This window comes from Oncorhynchus mykiss, chromosome 5, assembly GCF_057628025.1.
Source record: "Oncorhynchus mykiss isolate SJ-2025 chromosome 5, ASM5762802v1, whole genome shotgun sequence".
Classification (NCBI taxonomy): domain Eukaryota; kingdom Metazoa; phylum Chordata; class Actinopteri; order Salmoniformes; family Salmonidae; genus Oncorhynchus; species Oncorhynchus mykiss.
This window is the reverse complement of record NC_143026.1, coordinates 91038379-91059697: the sequence shown is the minus strand read 5'-3', so window position 1 is coordinate 91059697 and position 21319 is coordinate 91038379. Positions and strand designations below refer to the sequence as shown.

General features: G+C 43.7%; 1 protein-coding gene across 1 annotated transcript in view; it reads left to right on the top strand.

The window, feature by feature from the left end:
• atf6 (activating transcription factor 6) overlaps positions 1–14721 on the top strand; it is a 119302-nt gene extending 104581 nt beyond the window's left edge. The window contains exon 16 of the mRNA XM_036978881.2: positions 11740–14721. Coding sequence (XP_036834776.2) covers positions 11740–11936 — 197 coding nt within the window. The 3' untranslated portion in view covers positions 11937–14721. The remainder of the gene's footprint in view (positions 1–11739) is intronic.
• The last annotated feature ends 6598 nt before the right edge of the window (positions 14722–21319 follow it).

Genomic DNA, 21319 nt, shown 5'->3' with positions numbered 1-21319 from the left:
CTGGAACATCAGCATTACAGACTCAAAATGGCCAGAAACAAAGACCTTTTTCTTCTGAAACTCGTCAGTCTATTCTTGTTCTGAGAAGTGAAGGCTATTCCATGTGAGAAATTGCCAAGAAACTGAAGATCTCGTACAACGCTGTGTACTACTCCCTTCACAGAACAGTGCAAACTGGCCCTAACCAGAATAGAAAGAGTGGGAGGCCCCGGTTTACAACTGAGCAAGATGACAAGTACATTAGAGTGTCTAGTTTGAGAAACAGACACCTCACATGTCCTCAACTGGCAGCTTCATTAAATAGTACCCGTAAAACACCAGTCTCAACGTCAACAGTGAAGAGTCGACTCCGGGATGCTGGCCTTCTAGGCAGAGTTGCAAAGAAAAAGCCATAAAAAAGAAAATAAAAAATAAATAAAAAAAACACAGACACTGGACAGAGGAACTCTGCCTAGAAGGGAAGGGACCAGTACGAAAAAGCACAAGAATTGATGCACTCAGTATTTTAAGTCGCTTTGGATAAAAGTGTAAAACCGGCTTTAAAGCTCTCAGATGAAAGCTGCCGTGTTAGAGAGTTGGCACTGGTGCTGTAAGACCTCAATCAGGCTGTTGATTGGCTAGTTGAACAGTATGGTACTGTAAGACCTCAATCAGGCTGTTGATTGGCTAGTTGAACAGTATGGTGCTGTAAGACCTCAATCAGGCTGTTGATTGGCTAGTTGAACAGTATGGTGCTGTAAGACCTCAATCAGGCTGTTGATTGGCTAGTTGAACAGAATGGTACTGTAAGACCTCAATCAGGCTGTTGATTGGCTAGTTGAACAGTATGGTACTGTAAGACCTCAATCAGGCTGTTGATTGGCTAGTTGAACAGTATGGTGCTGTAAGACCTCAATCAGGCTGTTGATTGGCTAGTTGAACAGTATGGTGCTGTAAGACCTCAATCAGGCTGTTGATTGGCTAGTTGAACAGTATGGTGCTGTAAGACCTCAATCAGGCTGTTGATTGGCTAGTTGAACAGTATGGTGCTGTAAGACCTCAATCAGGCTGTTGATTGGCTAGTTGAACAGTATGGTGCTGTAAGACCTCAATCAGGCTGTTGATTGGCTAGTTGAACAGTATGGTGCTGTAAGACCTCAATCAGGCTGTTGATTGGCTAGTTGAACAGTATGGTGCTGTAAGACCTCAATCAGGCTGTTGATTGGCTAGTTGAACAGTATGGTGCTGTAAGACCTCAATCAGGCTGTTGATTGGCTAACTTAAATGTATTGGTCACATACACAGGTTTAGCAGATATTATTGTGAGTGTAGCGAAATGCTTGTGCTTCTAAACTCAGCAAAAAAATAAACGTCCCTTTTTCAGGACCCTGTCTTTCAAAGATGATTTGTAAAAATCCAAATAACTTCACAGATCTTCATTGTAAAGGGTTTAAACACGGTTTCCCATGCTTGTTCAACGAACCATAAACAATTAATGAACACGCACCTGGGGAACGGTCGTTAAGACACTAACAGCTTACAGACGATAGGCAATTAAGGTCACAGTTATGAAAACTTAGGACACTAAAGAGGCCTTTCTACTAACTCTGAAAAACACCAAAAGAAAGATGCCCAGGGTCCCTGCTCATCTGCGTGAACGTGCCTTAGGTGTATACTCCAAGGAGGCATGGGACTGCAGACATCACACCTGCGGGAAAGATACAGGATGGCAACATCTGCCTGGGTTACACCAGGAATGCACAATCCCTCCATCAGTGCTCAGACTGTCCACAATAGGCTGAGAGAGGCTGGACTGAGGGCTTGTAGGCCTGTTGTAAGGCAGGTCCTCACCAGACATTACCGGCAACAACGTCGCTTATGGGCACAAACCCATCATCGCTGGACCAGACAGGACTTGCTGAGTTTAGTTCCGACAGTGCAGTAATATCTAACAAGCAATCTAACAATTCCACAACAACTACCTAATACACACAAATCTAAGGAAAGTCATCTCTAACTCAACAGTATTGTACTGCTAGACCTCAATCAGGCCGTTGATTGGCTAATTTAACAGGAAGTACGAAGTGTGAGTAGATGCACATGAGCCAATCACGATCAGACCACATGGCTATATTTTCACATAGATCTGTATGTGTTAGCCATTAGGAAGTGTGTTTTGAGCTATCGGCTCATTTGAAAAGCAGTCATCCAAGTCGTAGTTCACTATGCTAGGGTGTAAGGATGTCTCAGAAACCCGTCATTTATTACACAAAAACCACACTGTTGCTTTGGGCACCACAGGATCGGATCAGGTTCTCTTATCTCATCCACAAGCAAACCTGTTCACCTCAAGACCTGCGTGATCGGTTGATATTTCTGTCTGAACTAGTTGTTTATTATATTTGTCATTCTCGTGTGGCCCGAAGTATTTTCTGTGCTGTCCTAACTGAACATCTGTTTGTGTTTTGGCCTTGATTTCCATGACAACATCGTGGTCTTGTTTTCTCTATGGTCCTTCTCTTGGCTGGCTGGACCACTGATACTGATTTAATGGGAGAACAAAGGCCATAGAGATGACCCGACTCCATGTTTGGCATCCATGCTAGGCTACGTACTGTACCTTATCTCTGCAGTACTGTCTGGAGTGGGTTAGCATCATCTCCACACAATGAACAAGAACATTAAACTGACTTGGAAGGGTTTTGTCGTGTTGCAAGATACTGAAGCCAAAAGATGAGTGTGAATAATTAAATGAATGATTCTGTTGTTCTTGGCTTTTCAACTGGCCCTGTTATTACAGAATGATTCTTGCTCTCTCTTCTTCACATTTTTATGTCTTTTTTTTTTGTTGGCAAAATTGTGTTTATTGTCTTTCTCGATCTCTTTCTTTCCCTCTCTATTTATCCCTTCCTCCCTTCATTCTGGCTCTGTATGTAGCATCTGAATTGATTAGCGGTGAGCTAGCCCAAGGAGGGAGTGAGTCAGTCAGTGGAACATGATATTGTTACTCAGCAGGGAGGGAAGAGCACGGCATTATATTGGTAAAGACTCTCTCTCTCTCTCTCTCTGGGGCGTTGTTGTAGATGAATGAAGGTAAACATTGTTCTTGGTCCGTTTCGTCAGGGATGGAATGCTTAAGGCCACATTGGTCACTTGGTTTACTGAAGTCACGTAAATAGTGAAATCCGATAGCCGTTTTCCCACTAAATGTCCTGAATCCCCAACAATGATTGTAGTGGTATTCAAGGGTATTATACTGACTCTGTAAGATGTTAGTTTATTATACCGCACAAAAAAAGATGTCCATTTGAATTCCAGGAAGTGTGGTAAATGCATGCATACCCACCTGCCAAAGCAAAACTGTTTGAATGTACAGTGGGGCAAAAAAGTATTTAGTCAGCCACCAATTGTGCAAGTTCTCCCACTTAAAAAGATGAGGGAGGCCTGTAATTTTCATCATAGGTACACTTCAACTATGACAGACGAAATGAGGGAAAAAAATCCAGAAAATCACATTGTAGGATTTTTTATGAATTTATTTGCAAATTATGGTGGAAAATAAGTATTTGGTCACCTACAAACAAGCAAGATTTCTGGCTCTTCAAGAGGCTCCTCTGTCCTCCACTCGTTACCTGTATTAATGGCACCTGTTTGAACCTCCATAATTTGCTATTAAATTCATTAAAAATCCTACAATCTGGACATGTTTCTACAACTCGATTGTTGTCCACCTGTGGTAAATCCAATTGATTGAACATGATTTAGAAAGGCACACACCTGTCTGTAGAAGGTACCACAGTTGCCAGTGCATGTCAGAGCAAAAATCCAGCCATGAGGTCGAAGGAATTGTCAGTAGAGCTCCGAGACAGGATTGTGTCGAGATCCCCAAGAACACAGTACTTAGTACATTGTTGAAGCACCTTTGGCAGCAATTATAGCCTTGAGTCTTCTACAAGCTTGACACACCTGCATTCTTCTCTGCAGATCCTCTCAAGCTCTGTCAGGTTGGATGGGGAGCGAGAGATCCTTGATGAAAACCTGCTGCAGAGCACTCAGGACCTCAGACTGGGGTTGAAGGTTCACCTTCTAACAGGACATTGACCCTGCACAGCTATTTTCAGGTCTCCAGAGATGTTCGATAGGGTTCAGGTTGGGCTCTGCATTGTCTTGGCTGTGTGCTTAAGGTCAATGTCCTGTTGGAAAGTGAACCTTTGCCCCCGTCTGAGGTCCTGAGCACTCTGGAGCAGGTTTCCATCAAGGATCTCTCGCTGCTTTGCTCCGTTAATCTTTCCCTCGATCCTGACTAGTCTTCCAGTCCCTGTCGCTGAAAAACATCCCTACAGCATGATACTGCTACCACCAGGCTTCACCTTACGGATGGTGCCATGTTTCCTCCAGGCGTGACGCTTGGCATTCAGGCCAAGAGTTCAATCTTGGTTTCATCAGACCAGAGAGACCATCTTGTTTCTCATGGTCTGAGTGTCTTTAGGGGCCTTTTGGCAAACTCCAAGTGAGCTATCATGTGCCTGAGGAGTGTCTTCCGTCTGGCCACTCTACCATAAAGGCCTGATTGGTGGAGTGCTGCAGAGATGGTTGTCCTTCTGGAAGGTTCTCCCATCTCCACAGAGGAACTCTGGAGCTCTGTCAGAGTGACCATTGGGTTCTTCATCAACTCCCTGACCAAGGCCCTTCTCCCCCGATTGCTCGGTTTGGCCTTGCGACCAGCTCTAGGAAGAGTTTTGGTGGTTCCAAACTTCTTCTATTTCAGAATGATGGAGACCACTGTGTTCTTGAGGACCTTCAATGCTGCAGACATTTGTTGGTCCTCTTCCCCAGATCTGTGCCTCGACACAATCCTGTCTCGGAGCTGTACGGACAATTCCTTCGACCTCATGGCTTGGTTTTTGCTCTGACATCCACTGTCAACTGCAGGACCTTATATAGACAGGTGTGTGCCTTCCCAAATCATGTCCAATCAATTTAATTTACCACAGGTGGACTCCAATCAAGTTGTAGAAACATCTCAAGGAAGATCAATGGAAACAGGATGCACCTGAGATCAACTTCGAGTCTCATAGCAAAGGGTCTGAACACTTATGTAAATAAGGTATTTCAACAACAACAAACAAATTAAAAACCTGTTCGCTTTGCCATGAGGTGCGTAGGTTGATGAGCATTTTTTTTGTATTTAATCCTTTTTAGAATAAGGCTGAAACGAAATATGGAAAAAGTCAAGGGGTCTGAATACTTTCCGAATGCATCTTTAGTTGGGCCCAGACCCTTAGATAGAAAAAAAAATACCTCAATACCATTAGTGCTCCATGGCAGAGGAAGGGAGGGTAATTCTTTCCAGCTGTCTTGCTCTGCAGGAATGCCCCCCCCCAGTCACCAAATGGCTTTCATCTGGAGGGAGGGGATCGGTTTTGCTAATAGGGAACCATCGTTTGGTCTGTCCTGGACAATAACATACAATTCGGGATTGGGACTTTGATGTCATTTTTCCTAGCCACCGTGCTTCTACACCTGCATTGCTTGCTGTTTGGGGTTTTAGGCTGGGTTTCTGTACAGCACTTTGAGACATCAGCTGGGCTTTATAAATACATTGGATTGATGTAGGTCATTGGCTATTTCGGAACAGTGGTATGTCTATGGTTAATTGATTCTGTAAAAGTTAGTTGACGTTCTATGATTTTCCAAATATTTCTGGCTGAAGGGTTGGCTCCTTAAATGGAGAGAAGGACTCTCTCTCTCTCTCTCTCTCTCTGTTATGTTTAACGATCCCCTTCGTTTGAAAGGAGCTCAATCAATTGGAAGCGACGTGTTTAGAATCGAAGAATGTTTGGAAATTACTGACATAATTTTTTGATTACAGGTGTTTTTACTGGGGGCCATCGTCTCTGTCTCTGTCTCTCTCTCTCTGTCTGTCTGTCTCTGTCTCTCTCTCTCTCTCTCTCTCTGTCTCTGTCTCTGTCTCTGTCTCTCTCTCTGTCTCTCTCTGTCTCTCTCTGTCTCTCTGTCTCTATCTCTCCCTCTCTCTCTCTCTGTCTCCTCTCTCTCTCTGTCTCCTCTCTCTCTCTGTCTCCTCTCTCTCTGTCTCCTCTCTCTCTGTCTCCTCTCTCTCTGTCTCCTCTCTCTCTGTCTCCTCTCTCTCTGTCTCCTCTCTCTCTGTCTCCTCTCTCTCTGTCTCCTCTCTCTCTGTCTCACTCACTCACTCACTCACATACACACCCTGCGGCGTCTTTCCAATTTTGAGTATTTTAGGTTCACTGCATAGTGGCAGAGTGTAACAGGAGGTTGAGCACAACAGTGCTGTCAGCAGTAGTTGTGTTCAAATGGTCCTACTCCTAACTCAACCTAACCACTGGGGACAGAAACCTAGCAGAGGAGCCCCCACCAGTTCTATAGACATCACTCTATATCAAGCCAGTTCTATAGACGTCACTCTATATCAGGCCAGTTCTATAGACGTCACTCTATATCAGGCCAGTTCTGTAGACGTCACTCTATATCAGGCCAGTTCTATAGACGTCACTCTATATCAGGCCAGTTCTGTAGACGTCACTCTATATCAGGCCAGTTCTGTAGACGTCACTCTATATCAGGCCAGTTCTGTAGACGTCACTCTATATCAGGCCAGTTCTGTAGACGTCACTCTATATCAGGCCAGTTCTGTAGACGTCACTCTATATCAGGCCAGTTCTGTAGACGTCACTCTATATCAGGCCAGTTCTGTAGACGTCACTCTATATCAGGCCAGTTCTGTAGACGTCACTCTATATCAGGCCAGTTCTGTAGACGTCACTCTATATCAGGCCAGTTCTATAGACGTCACTCTATATCAGGCCAGTTCTATAGACGTCACTCTATATCAGGCCAGTTCTATAGACGTCACTCTATATCAGGCCAGTTCTATAGACGTCACTCTATATCAGGCCAGTTCTGTAGACGTCACTCTATATCAGGCCAGTTCTATAGACGTCACTCTATATCAGGCCCGTTCTATAGACGTCACTCTATATCAGGCCCGTTCTGTAGACGTCACTCTATATCAGGCCCGTTCTGTAGACGTCACTCTATATCAGGCCAGTTCTATAGACGTCACTCTATATCAGGCCAGTTCTGTATCAGGCCAGTTCTATAGACGTCACTCTATATCAGGCCAGTTCTATAGACATTCGGGATGTGAAAAATGTAAAACGTTTTCTTAATGTTTAAACTGCCATTTTATTTATAGTTTAAACGACAAGGGGGGGAAATTATTTATATATATGTGAATTCACAGTGCAGATATGGTCCTGCGTATGACCGCTAGGGGGCAGTGCAGTTCCAACTACCACAGTCCTGTAGTTAATACCGTTTCATGTTCTCTGCTGTGTTCCTCTCCTCCATGTTCTCAGTGGTCAGTACATGGGAGGGACTTCATGTCCCACTTCTCATCAATGTGATTACTCGTTGGGGTGATGTATGACAGCGTGTTCATAGACGTCCAACTATCTGTTTACTCCACCTATGGGGTTTTTGAGAGCTCGTTCTTTGTACTTTGTAGGGTTGAATACCGGGATACCGAGATTTCCCGCCCAAACCAAACTCCCTTTTCCTGGGATAAATAACTGCCAGAAACTGGTCAATTCTAATAAACTCAGCAAAAAAAGAAACGTCCTCTCACTGTCAACTGCGTTTATTTTCAGCGAACTTAACATCTGTAAATATTTGTATGAACATAATAAGATTCAACAACTGAGACATAAACTGAACAAGTTCCACAGACATGTGACTAACAGAAATTGAATAATGTGTCCCAAATCAAAAGTAAGTCATTATTTGGTGTGGCCACCAGCTGCATTAACTACTGCAGTGCATCTCCTCCTCATGGACTGCACCAGATTTGCCAGTTCTTGCTGTGAGATGTTAGCCCACTCTTCCACCAAGGCACCTGCAAGTTCCCGGACATTTCTGGGAGGAATGGCCCTAGCCCTCACTCTCTGATCCAACAGGTCCCAGACGTGCTCAATGGGATTGAGATCCGGGCTCTTCGCTGGCCATGGCAGAACACTGACATTCCTGTCTTGCAGGAAATCACGCACAGAACGAGCAGTATGGCTGGTGGCATTTTCATGCTGGAGGGTCATGTCAGGATGAGCCTGCAGGAAGGGTACCACATGAGGGAGGAGGATGTCTTCTCTGTAACGCACAGCGTTGAGATTGCCTGCAATGACAACAAGCTCAGTCTGCTGATGCTGTGACACACCGCCCCAGACCATGACGGACCCTCTACCTCCAAATCGATCCCGCTCCAGAGTACAGGCCTCGGTGTAATGCTCATTCCTTCAACGATAAACGCGAATCCGTAAACCATCACCCCTGGTGAGACAAAACCGCGACTCGTCAGTGAAGGGCACTTTTGCCAGTCCTGTCTGGTCCAGCAATGGTGGGTTTGTGCCCATAGGCGACGTTGTTGCCGGAGATGCCTACAAGCCCTGTCCAGCCTCTCTCAGCCTATTGCGGACAGTCTGAGCACTGATTGAGGGATTGTGCATTCCTGGTGTAACTCGGGCAGTTGTTGTTGTTGCCATCCTGTACCTGTCCCGCAGGTGTGATGTTGGGATGTACCAATCCTGTGCAGGTGTTGTTACACGTGGTCTGCCACTGCGAGGACGATCAGCTGTCCATCCTGTCTCCCTGTAGTCTTAGGCGTCTCACAATACGGACATTGCAATTTATTGCCCTGGCCACATCTGCAGTCCTCATGCCTCCTTGCAGCATGCCTAAGGCACGTTCACGCAGATGGGCAGGGACCCTGGGCATCTTTCTTTTGGTGTTTTTCAGAGTCAGTAGAAAGGCCTCTAGTGTCCTAAGTTTTCATAACTGTGACCTTAATTGCCTACCGTCTGTAAGCTGTTAGTGTCTTAACGACCGTTCCCCAGGTGCGTGTTCATTAATTGTTTATGGTTCGTTGAACAAGCATGGGAAACCGTGTTTAAACCCTTTACAATGAAGATCTGTGAAGTTATTTGGATTTTTACAAATTATCTTTGAAAGACAGGGTCCTGAAAAAGGGAAGTTTCTTTTTTTGCTGAGTTTAGAAGCACAAGCATTTCTCTACACTCACAATAATATCTGCTAAACCTGTGTATGTGACCAATAAAAATGTATTGCTGCTTTAATATTGAAGGAGAACTGGCTGGATTGGTAGCTCGGTTGGCTAGATTGGTAGCTAGGTTGGCTGGATTGGTAGCTCGGTTGGCTAGATTGGTAGCTAGGTTGGCTGGATTGGTAGCTCGGTTGGCTAGATTGGTAGCTAGGTTGGCTAGATTGGTAGCTAGGTTGGCTAGATTGGTAGCTAGGTTGGCTAGGTTGGCTAGATTGGTAGCTAGGTTGGCTAGATTGGTAGCTAGGTTGGCTGGATTGGTAGCTCGGTTGGCTAGATTGGTAGCTAGGTTGGCTGGATTGGTAGCTCGGTTGGCTAGATTGGTAGCTAGGTTGGCTAGATTGGTAGCTAGGTTGGCTAGATTGGTAGCTAGGTTGGCTAGGTTGGCTAGATTGGTAGCTAGGTTGGCTAGATTGGTAGCTAGGTTGGCTAGATTGGTAGCTCGGTTGGCTAGATTGGTAGCTCGGTTGGCTGGATTGGTAGCTCGGTTGGCTGGATTGGTAGCTAAATTGGCTGGATTGGTAGCTAGGTTGGCTGGATTGGTAGCTAGGTTGGCTGGATTGGTAGCTCGGTTTGGCTAGATTGGTAGCTAGGTTGGCTAGATTGGTAGCTAGGTTGGCTGGATTGGTGGCTCGGTTGGCTGGATTGGTGGCTCGGTTGGCTGGATTGGTGGCTCGGTTGGCTGGATTGGTAGCTCGGTTGGCTGGATTGGTAGCTCGGTTGGCTGGATTGGTAGCTCGGTTGGCTGGATTGGTGGCTCGGTTGGCTGGGTTGGTCGCTCGGTTGGCTGGATTGGTGGCTCGGTTGGCTAGATTGGTAGCTCGGTTGGCTGGATTGGTAGCTCGGTTGGCTGGATTGGTAGCTCCGTTGGCTGGATTGGTAGCTTGGTTGGCTGGATTGGTAGCACGGTTGGCTGGATTGGTAGCACGGTTGTTAGAAGCATTTTAAACGGCCCACTGACTGACTGTCTTATTAGAACATAATTTGTTTTTGTTGACTGAAATTGCCTCTAACAAAAAACCCAATTCCAAACTGTGCCCAGTGCCCACTCTTATCTCCATAATCTTTATCAAGCTGGCTGACCACTGAATCACAAATGCCCTCTTGAGTTTCCACTAATGTTGTTTTGTCAGACCCAGAGGCTTAATCAAAACAAAGGGGAGTGACGCACACACACACACACACACACACACACACACACTGGCACACAGCAGACTATCCTGCCAGACTGCCACTGACAGTCCGTGTGGGAAGGAAGGAGCTTTCTGGAAGGCGTCCAGGTGGCACTAGTAAAAGGGGAAAGGAGAGACCTGACACACACACACACACACACACACACACACACAGACCTGGCAGACACAAACAAAGACCTGGGGGGCTTTTGGTAGGTACCTCAGTCATGCTGTTTGAAGTGGGCCCCTCTGTGTGTATATGCGTGCGTGTTTGTGCGTGTGCTTGTGTGTCCTGGCTGTCTGTGTTTTGGCCACTCAGTCAGCGGGCTAAGGAGAGTTGGGACGTTTGGTAATTTGTTAGAAATGTTTGCCAACAGTGTGCAGAAACCCAGTTTTAGGAATAGCTTATATTTCATGATGTTTCTCTAGCCCACACATGCTGTAATGCCAACGGTGTTGGGTTTCTCACGGCCTAGCCTCTCATACCTCTCCTCTCTACCTCTCATACCTCTCCTCTCTACCTCTCATACCCCCAAATGTAGCTGGCTGTCCAGAACCCTCTTTCTAATGTGACTTTCTGCATTGCCTGTAAACTACTGTAACCCCCCCCCCATGCAGCTGGAGATAGAGACATCATATAGGGACCCCCCCTCCCCTCCCCATGCAGCTGGAGATAGAGACATCATATAGGGACCCCTCCCCGCCCCTCTCCATGCAGCTGGAGATAGAGACATCATAGGGAGCCCCCCCTCTCTCTCTCTCACCACAGACCCACCACCACCAGTCCTATAGACAGACAAAGCCATAGTAAGAGATATGAAGTGTCAGTGGTTTGGTAATGTAAACCTGCTTGCAGGGATCCGTTCAGACATACTCTCCATGCTCCATCTTCCCCTCTCTCCTCTTCCTCTCTCCTCTTCCTCTCTCCTCCTCTTCCTCTCTCCTCCTCTTCGTCTTTGTATCTCCATCTTCCTCTCTACCTCCCTCTTCCTCTCTCTTCCTCTCTCCCCCTCTCTCTCTTTCTCTCTCTCTCTCCCCCTCTCTCTCTCCCTCTTTCTCTCTCTCTATCCCTCTCTCTCCCTCTTCCTCTCTCTCCCTCTCTCTCACACACCAGGGAACTTCTTTATGTTCTCTCTGTCTGGTTTGCATGTCTGTCTTTGTTTAGAGCTGTTGTGTTTCTCTCTACAGGAGAGAGTGCCAGTGGGTGACTCACCTCTCTCCTCTGTTTACCTCTCCTTCATCCCTCTCTCTGGCTCTTAACCCCTAACTAACCGCCCACTCCACTCTACTACTATTGATAGAGGTATCTACTCCCTCTCTCTCTGTCATAGGGAGGGGGGGAGGAGGGAAGGTATAGCCAGGCCCAGCTGGGTTTCAACTGAGGAAGCTTACTTGGTTTTTTTTCTTCTAATGCATTGATTCTCCCTGTCTCGTTAACAGATCGTGTGATCAAGGACCAGGAGTTTGAGGTGATGATGCAGATTGACTGTGAGGTCACAGACACCAGGATCCTCCACATCAAGTCCTCCAGTATCCCACCATTCCTGCGTGTCAACCGCACCGACACCCTGTACCCGCCTTCACCTGCGGACAGCAAGGCCACGTCTCCTGTCCAGGTGCTCATGGGTTCCGCGTAACCTCTATCAACCAATCGAATTGACGCACAAACCCGTAACTCCCACCAACCAATTGAACAGTGAAATTGAAAAGATGGAACAACAACAAACGTCTGTTCTCCTCCACCAGTTTAAAAGATGGAACAACAACAGGTCACATGTTTCTATTTACCTTGTGTTCTTTTTTTAATTTTCTACAGATCTAAGATCATCTTTAAATGATTATATACAAATGTATTTGACTGAACTCTGGTATCAGGTTTTCTCCCTTATCCTTGATTTGGATTATGCAATACCAAGCTAGCTCAAATGGTCAGTGTGAGTTAGCCATTCTGTTTTCAGCTCTGATATCCGTCATGGTTGTTGAAGGTCAAAGACCAGAGCCAGGCTCTGTGTGTGTCTGGACTGACCCGGACCAGGCTCTGTGTGTGTCTGGACTGACCAGGACCAGGCTCTGTGTGTGTCTGGACTGACCAGGACCAGGCTCTGTGTGTGTCTGGACTGACCAGGACCAGGCTCTGTGTGTGTCTGGACTGATTGACTGTGGCCCTACGCCCCTCTTACCAGGGTAATTGCTGAGCAACAGCAGGGGGCCGAGCATTGAACCCTGAGTCACCCCAACATAACACAAATACTTTCACCCCATGGCTGCCATGTTGTTCTCTCCCTCCCTTTCTCTTCGTCAGTCTCCATCCCTCACATCTCTTTTGTTTTCTTGAGGCTTTATATAGAAGTATTTCATGCTGATTCAAGCTTTCATCACCCTCGCCTGTGATACCATTGAAATGATCACAGCAATAGTGGCATTACACTCAGGAAGTAATTTCAACGTGTTAAAGCTAAAGCAGTCCAACCACTAAAAGTATGGGTCACTGTTGTTTCTCTGTTTTTAGGTTTTGTTTTCAATATAGTGTAGCTACGATGAAGAATTCCTAATGGATGTTGTTTTTGTTTTCACTTCTGTTTGCACTGTGCTAATATACGTTTGGGGAGTGTTATACTCTACAGAAAATGTTATTTGTTGAAGTGCTATCCTCTGTTTTGAATAGAGACCACATCTGTACTGAAATGTTGTCATACCTATGAAAGTATATCATTGACATACTGTATATTTCATTGATCTGAAAAGTTATTGTTTCCCAAATATGTTCCATTTGGGGATACATCATATTGTATAGTGTGACTATGTTATTGTAGAGGTTTCGTTTGGAGAGAGTGGATTGTAGTGTGGGTAGGGGAGAGAAGGGATTGTAGTATGGGCAGGGGAGAGAGTGGATTGTAGTGTGGGTAGGGGAGAGAGTGGATTGTAGTATGGGTAGGGGAGAGAGTGGGTAGAAGTGTGGGGAGTGGAGAGAAGGGATTGTAGTATGGGTAGGGGAGAGAAGGGATTGTAGTATGGGTAGGGGAGAGAAGGGATTGTAGTATGGGTAGGAGAGAGAAGGGATTGTAGTATGGGTAGGAGAGAGAAGGGATTGTAGTATGGGTAGGAGAGAGAAGGGATTGTAGTATGGGTAGGGGAGAGAGTGGGTAGAAGTGTGGGTAGTGGAGAGAGTGGGTAGAAGTGTGGATAGTGGAGAGAGTGGGTAGAAGTGTGGGGAGTGGGTAGAAGTGTGGATAGTGGAGAGAGTGGGTAGAAGTGTGGGGAGTGGGTAGAAGTGTGGGTAGTATGGTGTTGGCTATTTGAAGGTCATTGTTTTTTATATAAGCCCAAGGACTTTCAATTTCCATGGACACATAGGAAACATACTTACACATTGATGAATGGACGGTTAGCAGCTGAAATATCAGATATGAGATGAGACATTATCTCTATGAAATATCAATGTGTCACAGTCTTAAACGCTCGTCTTTGAAAAATTATTTTTTAAAGTCATTTAGATTCAACAGGTTGGCAAGGAGCAGCAACGTTTGGCAGACCTAATCCTAGTGAGTAAAGAGGAGTTCATGTTGACCCATGTCGGTTGTCATAGTGACCCGAGATGTTAACCCTAACCCGTCTGTCCACTTGGCCTGATTGCACTTTTATTGAAGTGCACTTTAACAAACAGAAATATTTTCTGATGACGGAGGATCCCTGTGCTCAGAATATGGATGCACGTATGACTAGGTCGTTTGGATAAAAGCGTATGTGTATTATAATATTTAGCTTACTGAAAAGAGCGTTTAAAAAAATAAAAAAAAGAGTTAGTTGCCACGGGAACGCTTTTTGAAATGAGGGGGCATAATACTTTTTGTTTTAAACATTAAATAGTTTTGCACCGTTGCTAGGCAACCTGCTTGTCTCAAACGTCTAGATCTTGATTCACTCACTCGATTCACTCACTTCCCAACTGCATTTGATAACGTTAAAGTAGTTTTTATTTGTAATACTATTGTGACTTGTTCAGTTTGGTGTATCCATGGTGTATCCATGGTGTATCCATGCTCGCTGTTCTCTGGCTGGGAGTCCTGATTATAATATCCCGTGTACGATTGTTGTTTCATTTCAGAAAGCAATAGGATGATTTTTCTCCCCCAAATATTGTAGTTTATAAGCGTTTAGTTTGAACGAGTGTTCTGATTAGCGCAACAGCATTTCAACCTTTTAAATGTGACCCTCTATCCACTCATGTCTGTGTGTGTATGACACCAGCAGTTATATTGTGCATTCATTTGCTTGAAAAACACGTTTTATTCAGAGTAATGTCATTTTGACTGTGTACCCATGATTATTCAGGGAGCTGAGAGGAAAATTATGACAGTTTCCACCTGATGAAGGTTTTTGTATAATATTGCTAAATGCAAATAAATAAAACACTGGATGAAACTTTGGATGTGTGTGTGTTGTCATGGTGAGGATCACAATGGGTCGGATCAGCTTGGCAATCGCTGACAATAACCATACCTTCTCTCACCCGCAGAGGGGATGAGGGAACTGGTGTGGGGGTTTTGACATCTACACACCCGGTTGTAAATTAAGCAGGAGAGGACTCTCTCTCTCTCTCTACCCTCCAGTATTGGCTAAAGGAATGTATTTTGTCTCCAGAGACTTTTGCCCGCCCAAAACTCTTAACGTTCAAAAAGTGAATACCGGAACAATATTTCGAACATCACGTGGGGAATGGTCAGTGGGGAACAATGGAAAACAAAGGTAACATTGGTTTTCATTTTGTGATGTCATTAAAACTTGTATAACGTAAATATTGTAACTTGAAAAGTATATCCTCTTTATCTGTCAAGTTTTCATCCAATATGTTGTGCATATAATATGAAACATGATTAAAGTATTTTTGTTAAGATAGGGATGTGATTTTAGTTTTCTAATAAGATAATTGTTTTTGATAATACTTTGCACAGTAACTAGCCACGCCGCGAGTGAGGTCAGAGAGCTTGTCAGCATGACGGAACACCCTTTTGACCAAGAGTGCATAAAAGCTTAGAAGAGAAGAGAAATCAACCTGTAGACCAGGAAACATGAGGCGTTACCTAAATGTTTGTAATGGTTGAAACTTTTAACCTCAACACGAGGTGAATAAATAAACACACCTTCCCCTGAATAATCAACACGGGGAGTATGATTGTGACAAATTCTCCTCTCAAACAATCACTTGTACAGCTGATTAGCTGTCCTGAGTCAAATATCTCAAACTCTTAACCATCCGATCCTACTACGAGTCTCAAATCACCGTACGCTACTCTCATCACCCCACTGGAACCATCTGGCTGGCTTATCTTCAAATAAGCAACTTCAGGAGCGAATGGAAGAGTGAACTCTGTAGTTCTGTTCAGGACAACATGACGGACAAGGGCACCCACACGTAAATACTTTTCATGATTTCGTATTCCAAACGTGGGGCGGTTCGTGTGCAAACTATATGATTGTGAGAATAGTTATCGAATGTGTCTACGATAAGTCTCTCTTTCTCTCGCTCTCTCTGGGAAAACATGCGATAATGTGTCAGTCCGCTAGGGACCTTTGTTCCATGTAGTAAGTGTGTGTATTCGGTCTTATTATTTGGTTAGTTAGTAAATAAATAATTAAACCAATTGGTGTAGTACTGAATAATGAGCAAGGCTGGGTTTTTTTGCAGATCCAATAAGGTTACGACTGTTCAGAATGATGATATTAATCAATACCTCTTATCATCCTTCTGACCAGTCATCTGATTAATCATTACCTCTTATCATAAGATGACTGTTCAGAATGATGATATAAGAGTTCATGATTAATCCGATGACTGTTTATTGATGAAATAGATATGCACCTTTATAGAGTTTAATTCAGGAGATGGCAACTCTTTAAACAACCACTTCCGTGGTACCCCAAATCTTAATGAGTTAATTGTTACACGATTCATTTAATTAATTCATTAATAATAATTAATAATTAAACATAGTGGATGAAATGACAGTCATCAGATGAATGAAAGTAAAGTCACGACATCTGTTTACTTTTCAAGTCACTCCAAAAATGTAATTTCTGAGAAATAAAGGTTTAAAATGGGTTATCTTCAGATTGACCTCTTGTGTGTTACAGTAGCTCCATGGATTTAAATCCGAGACCAGGGAGATTAGCCAAATGCTCCTTCCTTCTGCACTTTGTAGACTTGTGGGTCTCTGAGTCTTGTCTGGTGTGTTTCTGTTTTTAGCTGGTCGTTTTCCATCCTGACAGTTCAGATTAGATTGCTGCTTTACATGAGCTAATTATGGCCACTTGGACCATAAATTAAAGCCTACAGTGGAGACATTTTTTTTTTTGTGTCGTTTCACTTCTTTATTGCAGTCTCTACAAACAGTACAATCTGATAGGAAAAGAATACGTGCATTCCACAAGACTAAGGGAAACTGCTATGTAAAGTATATGTACAGAGATTCAAAGGTACTGTAGATATACATTGAGTGAACAAAACATTAAGAACACCTGCTCTTTCCTTGACATTGACTGACCAGGTGAATCCAGGTGACTGACCAGGTGACTGACCAGGTGAATCCAGGTGAAAGATGATATCCTTTTGATGTTGCCTGTTAAATCCAATTCAATCAGTGTAGATGAAAGGTAGGATACAGGTTTTTTTTTTAAAAACAAAGTCAAGAGACAATTGAGACATGGATTGTGTATGTGTGTCTTTCAGAGGGTGAATGGGCAAGACAAAATATTTAAATGCCTTTAGATGGGGTATGGTAGTAGGTGCCAGGCACACCAGTTTGAATGTGTCAAGAACTGCAACGCTGCTGGATTTTTCACACTCAACAGTTTCCCGTGTATCAAGAATGGTCCACCCCCCAAAAGGACATCCAGCCAACTTGACACAACTGTGGGAAGCATTGGAGTCAACATGGGCCAGCATCCCTGTGGAATGCTTTCGACGCCTTGTAGAGTCCATGCCTGAGGAATTAAGGCTGTTCTGAGGGCTAAAGGGGGGTGCAACTCAAGATTAGGAAGGTGTTCTTAATGTTTTGTACACTCAGGGCCTTCAAAAAGTGTTCACACTCTTTGACTTTTTCTACATTTTGTTTTTTCAGATTTTTACAAATGTATTAAAAATGAAAAGCTTTAATGTCAATAAGTCAAGTGTTCCGGCCCTTTGTTATGGCAAGCCTATATAAGTTTAGGAGTAAACATTTGCTTAAACAAATCACATAAATTGCATGGACTCCCTCTGTGTACAATCATTTTTGAATGACTACCTCATTGACTACCTCATCTCAGCCCACACATACAATTTTATGTAAGGTCCCTCAGTCGAGCAGGGAATTTCAAACACCGATTCAACCACAAAGACCAGGGCGGTTTCCCAATGCCTCACAAAGAAGGACACCTGTTAGTAGATGGATAAAACAATTAAAAGCAGACATTGAATACCCCTTTGAGCATGGTGTAGTTATTAATTACACTTTGGATGGTGTATCAAAACACCCAGTAACTACGAAGATACAAGCGTCCTTCCTAACTGAGTTGCCGGAGAGGAAGAAAACCGCTCAGGGATTTCACCATGAGGCCAAAGGTGACTTTACAACAGTTATAGAGATTAATGGCTGTGGTAGAACTGAGGATGGAACAACATTGTACTTACTCAACAATACCAACCTAATTGACAGTGGAAAAAAGGAAGTCTGTACAGAATAAAAATATTCCAAAACATGTATCCTGTTTGCAACAAAGCAAACTACGGTCTACGGTGACGTAGACCACCAGTTCCGGAGGTCTACGTCACCGGGTTTCTAGGCTTCACTGAACGGGATTCATTATCATCAACCCCGGACTGTCTTGTCTGATTAGACACCCCTGGTTCCCATTTCCCCTGATTAGTATGTTATATACAGTATGTGCCCCCTGGTTCCCATTTCCCCTGATTAGTATGTTATATATGTGCCCCCTGGTTCCCATTTCCCCTGATTAGTATGTTATATACAGTATGTGCCCCCTGGTTCCCATTTCCCCTGATTAGTATGTTATATACAGTGTGTGCCCCCTGGTTCCCATTTCCCCTGATTAGTATGTTATATATGTGCCCCCTGGTTCCCATTTCCCCTGATTAGTATGTTATATACAGTATGTGCCCCCTGGTTCCCATTTCCCCTGATTAGTATGTTATACATGTGCCCCCTGGTTCCCATTTCCCCTGATTAGTATGTTATATACAGTATGTGCCCCCTGGTTCCCATTTCCCCTGATTAGTATGTTATACATGTGCCCCCTGGTTCCCATTTCCCCTGATTAGTATGTTATATACAGTGTGTGCCCCCTGGTTCCCATTTCCCCTGATTAGTATGTTATATATGTGCCCCCTGGTTCCCATTTCCCCTGATTAGTATGTTATATACAGTATGTGCCCCCTGGTTCCCATTTCCCCTGATTAGTATGTTATATATGTGCCCCCTGGTTCCCATTTCCCCTGATTAGTATGTTATATATGTGCCCCCTGGTTCCCATTTCCCCTGATTAGTATGTTATATATGTGCCCCCTGGTTCCCATTTCCCCTGATTAGTATGTTATACATGTGCCCCCTGGTTCCCATTTCCCCTGATTAGTATGTTATATATGTGCCCCCTGGTTCCCATTTCCCCTGATTAGTATGTTATACATGTGCCCCCTGGTTCCCATTTCCCCTGATTAGTATGTTATATATGTGCCCCCTGGTTCCCATTTCCCCTGATTAGTATGTTATATATGTGCCCCCTGGTTCCCATTTCCCCTGATTAGTATGTTATATATGTGCCCCCTGGTTCCCATTTCCCCTGATTAGTATGTTATATTTGTGCCCCCTGGTTCCCATTTCCCCTGATTAGTATGTTATATACAGTGCCTTGCGAAAGTATTCGGCCCCCTTGAACTTTGCGACCTTTTGCCACATTTCAGGCTTCAAACATAAAGATATAAAACTGTATTTTTTTGTGAAGAATCAACAACAAGTGGAACGACATTTATTGGATATTTCAAACTTTTTTAACAAATCAAAAACTGAAAAATTGGGCGTGCAAAATTATTCAGCCCCTTTACTTTCAGTGCAGCAAACTCTCTCCAGAAGTTCAGTGAGGATCTCTGAATGATCCAATGTTGACCTAAATGACTAATGATGATAAATACAATCCACCTGTGTGTAATCAAGCCTCCGTATAAATGCACCTGCACTGTGATAGTCTCAGAGGTCCGTTAAAAGCGCAGAGAGCATCATGAAGCTGAGGTGGGAGACTCTGTCCATAGGACAACAATCAGTCGTATATTGCACAAATCTGGCCTTTATGGAAGAGTGGCAAGAAGAAAGCCATTTCTTAAAGATATCCATAAAAAGTGTTGTTTAAAGTTTGCCACAAGCCACCTGGGAGACACACCAAACATGTGGAAGAAGGTGCTCTGGTCAGATGAAACCAAAATTGAACTTTTTGGCAACAATGCAAAACGTTATGTTTGGCGTAAAAGCAACACAGCTGAACACACCATCCCCACTGTCAAACATGGTGGTGACAGCATCATGGTTTGGGCCTGCTTTTCTTCAGCAGGGACAGGGAAGATGGTTAAAATTGATGGGAAGATGGATGGAGCCAAATACAGGACCATTCTGGAAGAAAACCTGATGGAGTCTGCAAAAGACCTGAGACTGGGACGGAGATTTGTCTTCCAACAAGACAATGATCCAAAACATAAAGCAAAATCTACAATGGAATGGTTCAAAAATAAACATATCCAGGTGTTAGAATGGCCAAGTCAAAGTCTTACAGCTGTAATCGCAGCAAAAGGTGGCGCTACAAAGTATTAACCTTTCTGATCTCCCCATCCCGGATCCGGGATCGTGAATACAGACTCAAGCTCATTACCATAACGCAACGTTAACTATTCATGAAAATCGCAAATGAAATGAAATAAATATGCTAGCTCTCAAGCTTAGCCTTTTGTTAACAACACTGTCATCTCAGATTTTCAAAATATGCTTCTCAACCATTGCAAAACAAGCATTTGTGTAACAGTATTGATGGCTAACGTAGCATTTAGCATTAGCATTCAGCTGGCAACATTTACACAAAAAAACAGAAAAGCATTCAAATAAAATCATTTACCTTTGAAGAACTTCAGATGTTTTCAATGAGGAGACTCTCAGATAGCAAATGTTCAGTTTTTCCTGAAAGATTATTTGTTTAGGACAAATCGCTCCGTTTTCTGCCACGTTTAGCTATGAAAAAACCCCTGTATCCAGGATTGTGTAAATCTATCAGCAAGCTCATTAGCATAACACAACATTAACTATTTATGAAAATCGCAAATGAAATGAAATAAATATGCCATCTCTCAAGCTTAGCCTTTTGTAAACAACACTGTCATCTCAGATTTTCAAAATATGCTTCTCAACCATAGGAAAACAATCATTTGTGTAAAAGTAGCTAGCTAGCGTTAGCATTTCGCGTTAGCATTTAGCGTTAGCATTAGCGTTAGCATCCAGCACGCAACATTAACAAAAACATAAAAGCCTTCAAATAAAATCATTTACCTTTGAAGAACTTCTGTTTTCAATGAGGATACTCTCAGTTAGATAGCAGATGCTCAGTTTTTCCAAAAAGATTCCTTGTGTATTAGAAATAGCTCCGTTTTATACATCACATTTGGCTACCAAAAAAAATCCGGAAATTCAGTCCTCAAAACGCGAACTTTTTTCCAAATTAACTCCATAATATCGACTGAAAACATGGCAAACGTTGTTTAGAATCAATCATCAAGGTGTTTTTCACATATCTCTTCATTGATACATCGTTCTTGGACACATGCTTTCTCCCCTGAATCAAATGGTAAAGTAGAAGCAGCTGGCAATTGCGCACCGAATTCGACGCAGGACACCAGGCGGACACTTGGAAAATGTAGTCTCTTATGGTCAATCTTCCAATGATATGCCTACAAATACGTCACAATGCTGCTAAGACCTTGGGCGAACGA